The sequence below is a fragment of the Podarcis liolepis genome (assembly GCF_965112155.1).
Source record: "Podarcis liolepis genome assembly, chromosome: 12".
In the NCBI taxonomy this organism is placed as follows: domain Eukaryota; kingdom Metazoa; phylum Chordata; class Lepidosauria; order Squamata; family Lacertidae; genus Podarcis; species Podarcis liolepis.
Window position 1 is genome coordinate 25,205,354 of NC_139563.1, and position 11,575 is coordinate 25,216,928.

Sequence of the window (11,575 nt, forward strand, 5' to 3'; positions counted from 1 at the left end):
CTCAGCAAGGGAAATGCTCACAATTTCTCCGCTCAGCGAGAATTAAAAAAAATAAAATAAAGTAAGACGGGGAGGGGGGTTGTGGAGGGAGAGAGGGGAGGAAAACATTTCCCCACACTTGTCAGAGAGATGCCAAACTCTGGGCGAGTGGGATGAGCCGAGCAGATGCTGGGATGAGATGCCAAGGCAGCTCCCCTTTCCCCTGCGCTTTCGGGCGCTTATAAATTACCCCGGCGGCGCCTCTGCCAGCCTCCTCTCGTCGTGGCTGCGCGCGCTCCGACGAGCCTGTGGGCAGCTCCCGGCAGCGGCACCGAGCGGCTCGCGGACCCCGGCAGCTTCAGCTAGGAAGGCGACCAAGGCGGACGACGGGGAGCGCCCCTGTCTCTCTCTCTCTCTCCATTCGGCTGTGGCGCGAGCAGGATTTCCCCAGGAATCTCCGATCCCGCTCCCCTCGCCGAGCTGGTGTAGCTGACTGCTGAAGAGACAGAATGAATGAGTGACGGAAAGAAGGGGTTGGAAAAAGGAGAGGGGGAGAGGTGAAGGGAAAAAAACCCGCGGGAAGGCAGCGAGAGAGGCGATCGGGAGGAGCAGAAGAAGGGAACTTGATTCGAGCTGGCACAGGCGGGGGGAAAAAGTCGATCGCCAGCAGCAGCATAAAAGTGTGCGCGGCTCCTCTCGAGGGGAGCAGCGGCGGCGGCGGCGGCGGCAGCCACAGGTGCCCCCGACGGGGAGCGAGGCTCTCGGGACTCGGCCTGGGGGATCGGGCGAAGGAGCCCTTCCGGCGCGCTCCTCCCGGCCGCGAGGAGGAGCACGAGGGCGAGCAGCCCCCTGGGACGCGGGGAAGGTGCCCCGCGAGGATTTCGGCTCGAGGAGGTTCCCGTCCCGCCATCAAGATTTTGTCCAAAAGCAGGCAAGAGGATCGCCCTGCGCTGAGCCGCCTGGTGGGCAGCAGGCGGCGGCTGATCGCGGCCGGAGCGCTGGGGGTGGTCATGGTGCTGCTGCTGGTCATCCTCATCCCGGTGCTGGTCAGCTCGGCGGGCACGTCGGCGCACTACGAGATGCTGGGCACCTGCCGCATGGTGTGCGACCCCTACGGCGGCACCAAGGCGCCCAGCACGGCCGCCACCCCGGACCGAGGCCTCATGCAGTCGCTGCCCACCTTCATCCAGGGCCCCAAGGGGGAGGCCGGCCGCCCGGGCAAGGCCGGGCCCAGAGGGCCGCCGGGGGAGCCCGGCCCGCCGGGGCCCGTGGGCCCGCCGGGGGAAAAGGGAGAGCCCGGGCGCCAGGGCCTGCCGGGCCCGCCCGGGGCGCCGGGCCTGAACGCGGCCGGGGCCATCAGCGCCGCCACCTACAGCACCGTGCCCAAGATCGCCTTCTACGCGGGCCTCAAGCGGCAGCACGAGGGCTACGAGGTGCTCAAGTTCGACGACGTCGTCACCAACCTGGGCAACCACTACGACCCCACCACGGGCAAGTTCACCTGCTCCATCCCCGGCATCTACTTCTTCACCTACCACGTGCTCATGCGCGGCGGCGACGGCACCAGCATGTGGGCCGATCTGTGCAAGAACAACCAGGTGGGGCCTGGCGGGGAGAAAGAGAGGGGGGAGGGGAGTCCGCTTTAGGGGTGCAGCAGCAGCAGCAGCAGCAGCTCGGATCGAGGCCCAGGAGGTCAGGCTTGCCATCTGTTGTTGTTTGCCCGCGTTGTTATTGCTTGGCGCGACTCTCCTGGTTGGCCAGCCAGGTGGAAATTCAACAAGTGAGGCAAAGGCGAGAAGAGCGCGTTTGTGCCAAAGCTGCACCTGTTGAATTTCTGCCGGGGGGAGTTTGCAAGCCCCAAACCCAAAGGAGTTCAGAGGAGCGCCGCCTGGAAGTGGTAGTGAGTAGAAAAGAGGCAGCCTCGAAGCCGGGGAGATGGTGAGATTTGGGGAGGTGCCCAGCGCTTAATTCCTAATGTTAAGAGATCTCTTTTGTCAAACTAGCTTGGAGACTTTTAGGAGCTATGAGTGGTGAAGAGATGGGTCTCTGCGTATACACAGTATATACTTTAAGACACTCTTCCTTGTTCACGTGCTGAACGGCTGAACCTGAACGTGGCGAGGAAGGGGGTGTGTGAGACGGACAGACAACCCCGGGATCGTTAAAAAGGTCCCGGGGCTCAGCCTGCCCGCTCAGAGGAAGAAGGAGCTGCGGGAGGCTCCCAGGAGGCAGGAAAGTCTGGAAATGGCAAGGAAAAGCCACGGGGATCGGCTGCAGCGTCCTGCTGCCCTTACACCCGAGGCAGCCCGTCAGCTCCGTATGTGCGAACTACTGAGTAAGCGTCGCTGCTTCCCAAGGCGACTTAAATTGCGCGAGCTGCTCCCTTCTCCTAGCCCCTGCGGCTGGATAAATGGCAAGGAAGGGCTTTCCCCTCCTCTTATGAGGAAAGGCTAAATTAGGGAGGAAGCTGTGCGCCATGAGCCTGTACCCATCATCCACAAGACAAATCCACGTGGACGCCTTTCCTTTCTCCCCTCCTCCGCGAGGGAAAACAGCGGAGGCTCCACGGGACGTCAGGCGCAAGTCCCCCTGAAAGAGCTGCGGCTGGTGGCAACCCCAGGATGGGGGGCTCGCGACCCCCATCGACGTGAAACTCCAACTCCCATCAGCCTCAGCTGGTAGGGCCAATGGCCAGGGGTGATGGGAGCTGCAGTCTGGCACCCGAGCCTAAGTGGGCGCCTTGGAAGGGGCGGCTCAGTCAGTCGCTGGTGCCTCTGGAGCATAAATGTTGGCAGGATGAGCCAGAGGGACCCCCGGGGCAGAAGGGCGGGCTGGCCGCCTTTCGCAGCAAAAGCGCGCCTTGCCCTCCGCCCCGCCCCCAGTAAGTACAGAGAGCGAAGTGCCTAATTGATGGGGCTCAGTAGACCGTGAGTCGCAAAAAGCAGGCGGGCGCCGGGTCAGTCAATTCATGCCGGGGAGAGGGAAAGGAGTCCTGAGAGAGAGGGAAACGGAGTCATGCGAAAGAGGAGCCCCGGCCTTCCTGGGGGGGGGGGGGAGAATCCGAGAATAGGAATCTGGGGCGGGCGCGTCCCCACTGGGGCACCCGCCTCCTCTCCCTTCCCGAGGTGTGAAGGCGGCGTCTAGTGGAAACCCAGCCCGCTCGTGTGCCGTCCCCTCCCCCCCCCCATGGTGGTCGTTTCTGAGGCAAGAGAGAGACCCCCCTCCCCCCGCCTCGTTTAATTGGGTCTCTTAATAAACGCTCCTCCTCTCTCTCTCCCTGCCCCCCCCCCTCAGCAGCCTTCTCGGAGTCACAAATGAGCGAGGCCACAACAAGACCAAAATGGGTTTACAAGGACCCGGTGGACGCGGCGCGAATCCAGCCGCGCTCAGTCATTAAGGGCAGAACAACTCACCTCAGGGATTTTGCTGGCCAAGTTGCAAAAAGCGAGGAGAAAGAAAGTAAAGAGCGCGCGGCGCGCAGGCGTAGTTTTTGCGTTTGTGGTTTGTGTGTGTGTGTGTGTTCTTTAAATGGAAATTAAAAAAAGAACTGGTATGAAAAGCAGTCGCGTCGAGAAATGCCGCTTCCCCTCTCCCCCTCGCCCTTCCTTCCTTCCTTTCGCGGGTTGCCGGAGGGCGAGGGAAAAGCGCGGGCCTTTTGCTGCGCGCCTTCCTCGTGGCGCCGGAGGGAGGAAGGCGGGGAGAGGGTGGGGATTGTGGAGGGGCGGCTTCCCGGGGGTGAGGAGAAAGCTCCTGAGCTGTGGAAGAAGACAGGGGAGGCTCTCCGTCTGCTCCGACGACGGAGCAGGTTGGAAAGGATCTCTCGGGGGACCCACCCAGGCCTCCTCGAGGAAGGAAGAAAATGGCGGGGCTGAGAAGGGACTGGGCTCAAGGGAATGGGAACTTTCCGCCCCAGATTCGTGGCTTTAGGGATAATTAGCTGGAGAGTGGTCAGGGTTTGTTTTTTTAAAAAACCAAAACCTTTTTTATATATATACAAACTCAACATTGACAGGTGCAGGTGGAGAGACGAGGAGGGTAAATGCTAGAATGACAGGCATAAGTTCAAGATTCATGACGCCGCTGGCACTGCACTAAACATAACTCCCGCATTACAACACTATCAATACTATGTTTTTATTTGCTCAGCAACAAGTCCTACGCTGCTCAGTGTGGCTTCCACACGCACAGGGTCGCACAGGGGAAGGAACTTTCCAACCTCCGTTAAGAGGAAGGTCTGTGAAGAGGAAAGCTTTTAAAACATCTTTGCTTTGCTTCCAAATTTGGCACCCCTTCCCAGCCACACTTCAAGGCTTCACTAGGCCAAACATTAAAAGATCACACATTTCTATAACGTGAAAGGCATATATAATCCATTTTAAGTAGTCAAAATGGTGGCACAACTGCCGGCTTCCTTTGGCTTTAAAGTGGCCCCCAGAGATCTGACATACATACCACACACAAACACACTTGCATTAATTATTGTCTTTGTAAGCAAGATTGATAATGGCACAGGGTAAGATAAAATGAGCCTAGAAGGGCTTTGTTGACGCAGAAGTCCAATAGATTGTTTATGGGTGAAAATAAAGTATAATAAACATTACAGATGTATGCACAATCAAATATAAACATTTAATCCTAAAAAAGAGAAAACCAAAAAAGGAGTTTGATCAAACTATATTACAAGTCGTAAGTTTAGAAATGTAGCCTTTCAAACCTTTATCAGAAAGTATGAATTCTACATTTACTTCTAAATAGTTATTTTATATCAGTAGGGTGCTAAACACTGTCCAGTAAACATAGATTACACCGTTTCTCCCCAAAGGGCTTGCTGGTCATTATTTTCATGTTTGCAGCGAGCCCCCAGACTATGAGGGGTTCACTTTTAATCTTTTATTTTCATTCATTACTTTATATAGCCTTAATTGTAGGTAGCACAGTGAACATGATTTCACAGTATTCTAACCAAGGTTCCAAAAAAGCTGAAATATGATACTGCGTGTTTGTAGAAAGTGCCTGAGACTGAAAAGATTTTTTTCCTGAAAGGCAGAATAATGAAGCTGAAATTGCTGAACACTGGTACTGGAGAATACCAGTGTACCGTAACCAGATGAGAGCTCTTTCAGTCACTTCAGCTTTGTGTTAAACGGCAGATCACAGATGGAAGCATCAAAGGCTGGTATATTAATCTGATACGCCACTTAACCTTTTGTTTATGGTTTCTCAAAAGCACTGTAAAAATGAAATTATGGGGACATCAGTAGAAATTAATCAAATTAGCAAACACCTGCCATAAATATTGCTTTTAGAGATGAGCCCACATTGTTAAACATTAAATACAGCACAGCAAATTGCCATGTCTCACACGTACAACCATCTGGTTCAGAAAAAAAAACTTTTTAATTTTGGTTATTAAAAAGCATTATTAACACATGATAGAAATAAAAACAGAACACAGTAGAGTGCATGGCATATTTTTATGATCATAAATATTAAAATAAGCCTGAAGATAGACTAAGTACATAATTCCAGACATTTATAAATTGCTTAATTTAGTCACTATACAAACAGAATAGACAAATATTGATCATGCAGCTCTGAACTCAGTTTATATTTATTCAGCCATAAGAAATTCTTAAGACATTTTTTTCAAATTAGTGAGTAGCTGTAGTTTGGGGGACTGTTTGATCTGATGAAGCTGGCAGCTAATGAACTTGGACAATAGAGCTTTCAATACAAAATATTGGTGGGACTGGCCAAAAAGAGAGCAGGGTGTTAATAGATTCAGCATGGTAATGTAGGAAAGCAGAGTGAATATGACTCGCAGGGTTGGGGGTGGAATCATTCAAGAGCAACATTTATTGAATATCTCAAGGACTCCCATGTAACACATTGCCTTCCTTAACAGTTAGCTTAAATATAGAAGTGCTGAAGCTATAACATAATTGGTTTGTTTGCAGTTTTAATGTCCCTGTATACTTGTATAACTCAGCGAGGCGAGCCATTGTGAAACTTATGTAACACACACATTAATTGTTTTTAATTTTGAGGCACCTTTAACGTGTACTGCAATACACATAGGGTTTTTTCTAAGATTGTCCTTATAGGCTTTAAAAAGAAATTACATTGGTTGCCAAACAACGACAAAAGAGGTAGAGTCTTGCAAAGGTAGCACACACATTGTATGGGATCAAGGTTAAGTCACAAGGCATTGTAGCTGCACACAAAATGACTGCAATCTGCGAAGTATTTTTAGGAGTTTGATCAATAAATCTTTCAATTCTTTTAGTGCAGACAATGTCCATTGCTGTGGAGAGTGCCCACTGCCTTTACATAGTGTTCATAGTGATATATGAAGCACGTTTAATGCTAGAGCCAGTAGCAAAATAGACCTCGTGCTTTTTTGTGGGGGAGTGGGGAGGATTCATCAGACTGTAACATGAAATGCTACATAAATTCGACATGCAGCATTTAAATAGTGCATGAATGGAATCTGCGCGATAATTTAAGCAGTCCGATTGAATAAAATGCAGACATTGGTTGAGCTTAAAACTCTGCGATAATAATTCAAACAAAACCAATCATCCATTCTTCCTCTTTACTATTTGTAATATCAGTAATGATCTCAAAACAGGGTAATTCCTAAGGATGAATATTTCTGGGATTAATGGTCTGAAGTCACCTGCTCCTCCCAAGCACCCGTTAACCCTTAGGAAATACACAATTTGATAGTTTTTGCTTTATGAGTAGCCAAGGCAGATCACTTCAATATGTGTCATATTTCTGAAGATACAAATACAAAGTAGAATTGCCTAGGATATTGTACAGTATATCAGCTTAAATTAGAACATTTGTTAAGCAATTACAAATCTTTTAAGCCTTTCCGAACCTTGCTATATGATGCAGAAGAGGAGGTTTTTCCTGCTTCTGTGATTTCTAAGCTTCCTAATACCTTATGAGATCTAGCATGGTGAAAAGTCTTATCCATTGTTAACATTTCTGAATTAATGTGGGATCATATCACATGAAAATTTAATTTGGAAACCTGTCATTTATACTTTTGAAAGCCATCTGTGTATTTATTATTTTTTTACTTATTGTACATTTTTCAATTCCAAAAAGATTTTTTTAAAAATATATCCAAGAGATTGCATGCCAAGTTATACATTATTTAGTTTAGGTTTGCAAAAGCACTAAATCACCAGCAGTCATGTGTATCTGTGGTGGAATAAGAACAGGCAACAAGGCAGATGATGTGTTATACTAACATAAATCGCCTACAAATAAATAGTTAAATATTTTGCTACTGAAACGATTCTGTTAAACTGGTCTACGTGCAGTTCTACTTCAGTGGGCTTAGGATTGTGGCCAGATTTGTTAATTATATAAAATTCAATATGGCATTCTTTAAAACTCCAAGACACTTACAACTCTAAGCTTGTAGACACTGCATAATTAAGAATTCAGGATTTTAAAATATAATCTCAAATCAGAAAAGCTGGTGTGATGTACATGTTCCCTGCATTAGTTAAATTTGCTGAATGGCTTTCAAACTGCATATATTCAGTGAACGTGGAGGTAGTTGATTTTGTAGCTTGCTCCTGCCCCTGTGTTGCATCTTCTTCGTACATCAATTTAAACTCTGCTTTCAACATGATGTAAAGTTCATTGATTCAAAGGCATCAAGGGGTGGTTTTATGATATACTTACCCCTCTTGACATCTCTATGATAATCTCATATCCTTTTTCCTACAATGGGCCTGATTCTGATCACGAGCCAAGCCAACAGGAGTCAAGTGCAATGTTAGACCTGTTGAATGTGATATGAGATCGAGACTGTGGCTGGCTTCTCCTGCCTCCCCCAACCCCCTCCCTCTGCTTAGGCTCATTAGGTGGGCTTGTGCTGGCCCAGTGGAATGCTAGCTTATTCCTTTTTCATTTCATATGTTCACAAGCTGCTTTGAAAAATTCCCCTTCGTGTCAGAAGCAATTTGTCATGCATAGTGGGAGGCACAGTTCAAGGAAAATAAGGTGCAAAGCACACCGGCAAAACACTAGGCTCACAGAACTCAGCATCATGCTCTAACTAACTGAACTATCACTGCTTGTTTCACAATTCTGTATATTTTGGCTTAAGTCTAGGGCACTGATCTGGTAAAGTGACTAGTGTTGTACTGGTTCTGAACTCAGTATTACAGTTCTTGGGTTGACCTTGGCCTGTCTGTTTCTCATCCTAACGTGAGAAGAATAATCCTCACCTACACTACCCTGAGCTCCCAAGAGCATGGGCTATGCACAGTGCTGGATTTACGTATAAACTAAACAAGCTATAGCTTAGGGCCCCACTCTCTTGGGGCCCCCCAAAAAAATGTAAAGAAAAAAACTGGATGTACATTTCCAAAATATAAGATAAAAAGCAAATAAAATAAAACCTACATACAGCAACAGTGTTTTGTGTTGTGTAGGCTCCTATGATGGAAATAATGGGCCCTGCCTGCTAGCCTTTTGTTATGTCCAAATGGCTTTAGATACCTATTAGGTCCATAAATTACCATACAGCATATATTCAACACAAAAAAACAGTGACAATTTGTTGTTGACAAAGGACAGCTGGACATATAAAGGGCCCCATTGCCTTCAGCAGCTTAGGGCCTCATCAAACCTAAATCTAGCCCTGGCTATGCATATGGCAAACAAATACATAAAATAGTGTTTCTAGTTATTAGAAGTGATTTTGTGAAAGGTTACAGGCGTATGTTGATGGACGGTAGTCATGTATTATTCAGTCAAACAAGCTGATGTTGGGTGGTGTAAGTTAAAATAATTTGCTATGGCCGACTCTTCTGCTAGTCTCTGATATGTCAGTAGCCACAGTGGTAACGGCAAAACCTTTTTCTACCAAGAAGAGCATTGGAGCAAGCTACCTGTGCACTTCCGTTCCACAGAGCTGATGAGTATTATAATTGCAAACCACATATTCTCATTGTGTTTTGTTTTATTTAGGTGCGAGCTAGTGCAATTGCTCAGGATGCAGACCAAAACTACGACTATGCCAGTAACAGCGTCGTTCTACATTTGGAGCCAGGAGATGAAGTCTACATAAAATTAGATGGAGGGAAAGCACATGGAGGAAACAACAACAAATATAGCACATTTTCTGGATTTATAATTTATGCTGACTGATAATTAAGTGAAACACAAAATCACATTCTTCTAAGTGATGGATTCACGTGGCAAAAAACACAAAATCGACGAATCAAGAACCCCAGAGGATACTGGCCGAGGGACACCTCATTAACGTGGGGCAAAATGCTACCTGACTCACATCTGTACAACCCAGAGTGTGTGTTTTAAAAAAAATATAAAGCAAGTTAAACAGATGTGTGATCCACTATCGCCAAAGCAAAATACTCCTTGTTGTTAGTGTCCATGTGAATGAAGTCCTATATAGATCACAACTTTTATAGAGGGGGAAAAAAATCTTTAAAGCACTGAATTATTTCTTCGGCATATATGATACTTTTGGTGTGCTATGATCTTGCTGCTTTTATCCATCCATCAGCTTTGGTACTTGTGACTTACCTGCTAACTATGATGCGTGTGGATCCAACTCATAGTATGTGGTGAGGAATGATTTTACAATAAAAAGAAGATGTAATTGAATTTTTGCTTATTCCCTCCGAAGGAATCATTTGCCTTGTCCTTATATGCCCTTAACTACCTAGAAATAGAAAATTAACCTGCTTCAAGCCTTAGCTCTAATTTAACTGTATATAGGTGCAAGTCAGGGGTTGAAAATGATTGTAGCACAGTTGTGTCTCGTTTTCCATTTTTCTCTGTTGCTCCAGTCCGTTGATTTCTTACACACATTTTGTAGCTCCAGCATATGCAGAAGGAGTTGCATCACCCACAAGGGTTGACCCATTCATCTCAAGAGAGGGAGCAAATCTGTGTATAAACTCCTTTATGCAAATAATTCTGCTGCCTCCACTGAAGTGAATGGGCAGTCTCTGCACAAGCAAAGGGGCCACAGGCACAGGGAAGCACTTGCAGTGCTCTGAATCAATGTGCAAAAGAGAGAAAACCATAGAAGAGTCCAGTTCTGTCAAGACAATATATTGCAGTTTCCATTAGGTATATGATCTGGTGCTTTACCTTTGCTTTAAAAACCTAGTCAAGTGTTACAAAGACTTCTTCCCACCATGTGGATCATCTTTTTGGGGAGACCATACCCTATTTCCAGTGTCATATGCCCCCTATCAGCAGTGTCTCCAGGTGCAACATTTTTTTCACAGGCACGAATAACCATTGGCCTCTAAGGAAAAACCGTAAAAGTGGATACTCGATCCTGGGGGAGCAAGTTTTGTCCCAACATGTTGCCAAATGCAGCCCATTTGCTTTGCTCTTCAGAACTTCATGACGCTCGAGCCTGATCCTACCTACATAATTTTCACCTTGTGCTTACTTTCTTGGGCTCCATCCACACTTAGCTACTGCTGGATGGGAGTGTCTCCTTTATGGTGCTAACACACGCAGCATGTAAGGTAAATACAAACAGGTACAACTGTTTATATAGCTTCTCACACAGGCAGCAGGGTGCCAGTCACCCTGCCAATGATCCAATGCAGTCCTGTCTGTAGGGTTTGGTATATTTGCACACATATTTTGTGCAGGTACGTGTGTATGTGTGCATATATGGAAAGGGGGCCTTGAGCATAATCTTCTATGCATGTCATCTCAGAAGTAAGCTCAAGTATGCATGCATGGGATTGCAGCTTTCATCATGTTAGAATGTGTGAGAGAGGATTGTTGGTGCCTGGCTATTTATCAGATGAGTAAACCATTCTTACACCCTAGTTGTAGAGCAAGCTGTCCCAGCATGTGCTTAGGATGGTTTATGCAAATAAACTGTACCACTGCAGCATCAGAAAAGACCTACAGTTCGATAGACCATCAATTACATTTAGGATGGTGGTGTTCATGGGCAACAAGCCTATAAATTAATAGCTATGGAATTAGAAGGTGGAGTATAATGGTATGCCAAAAGCCACCAACAGAGCCCATAGCTAAGTGCTGGTCCGCTAGTGTTAAAGCAACAGTATTTATCATTATTTATATATCACTTTCCCCCCCAAGAAGATCAATGATGTGCGGTAAATCACTATAAAATATAAAACATAGAAAACAGCAGCCTGGTTAAACTGATTTGCCTTCCTAAACACATGTAGTAAAGGAGCCAATTCAACTCATTACACCCATTTTACCCGTGACACTTGCTCTCTCCTGCACCTGTTAGTATATAGACAATTTTAAGACAGCTGTTCTTAATGGATTATTTAAAGTCCAACTGAAATGTGTGTTCAAGAAACAAACAATATTGGATGAAAACGTCTAGTTTCTATTTCATTTGACATAAATGTTTTAAGATTTTATATACAGTATGACAAAGCATCACTGTAATGATTACAAAGGGAGTAATGGGGATATATTAAGATGCAACCCTTATACCCACCTACCCAAGATACTACTGCATGGGACTTGCTTCTGAGTAGGCATGCAGGATTGCACCGTAAGAGTGCCAAACTAAAAGGATGGGCTA

The 11,575-nt window shown here is 46.6% G+C and overlaps 1 protein-coding gene across 1 annotated transcript; it reads left to right on the plus strand.

Annotated features, from left to right (window-relative positions):
• The first annotated feature begins 500 nt into the window (after nt 1–500).
• Nucleotides 501–10,949, plus strand: C1QL3 (complement C1q like 3). Its single transcript, XM_083467594.1, has 2 exons — nt 501–1,577; nt 8,980–10,949. Exons 1-2 carry the CDS (start codon nt 990–992, stop codon nt 9,157–9,159), a joined length of 768 nt encoding a protein of 255 aa, XP_083323720.1. The 5' UTR covers nt 501–989; the 3' UTR covers nt 9,160–10,949.
• The last annotated feature ends 626 nt before the right edge of the window (nt 10,950–11,575 follow it).

Coding starts and splice junctions, on each gene's coding strand:
- C1QL3 (XM_083467594.1), top strand. CDS start 990: ATGGTGCTGCTGCTGGTCATCCTCATCCCGGTGCTGGTCAGCTCGGCG. Junction 1,578..8,979: donor ATCTGTGCAAGAACAACCAG/GTGGGGCCTGGC, acceptor TGTTTTATTTAG/GTGCGAGCTAGTGCAATTGC.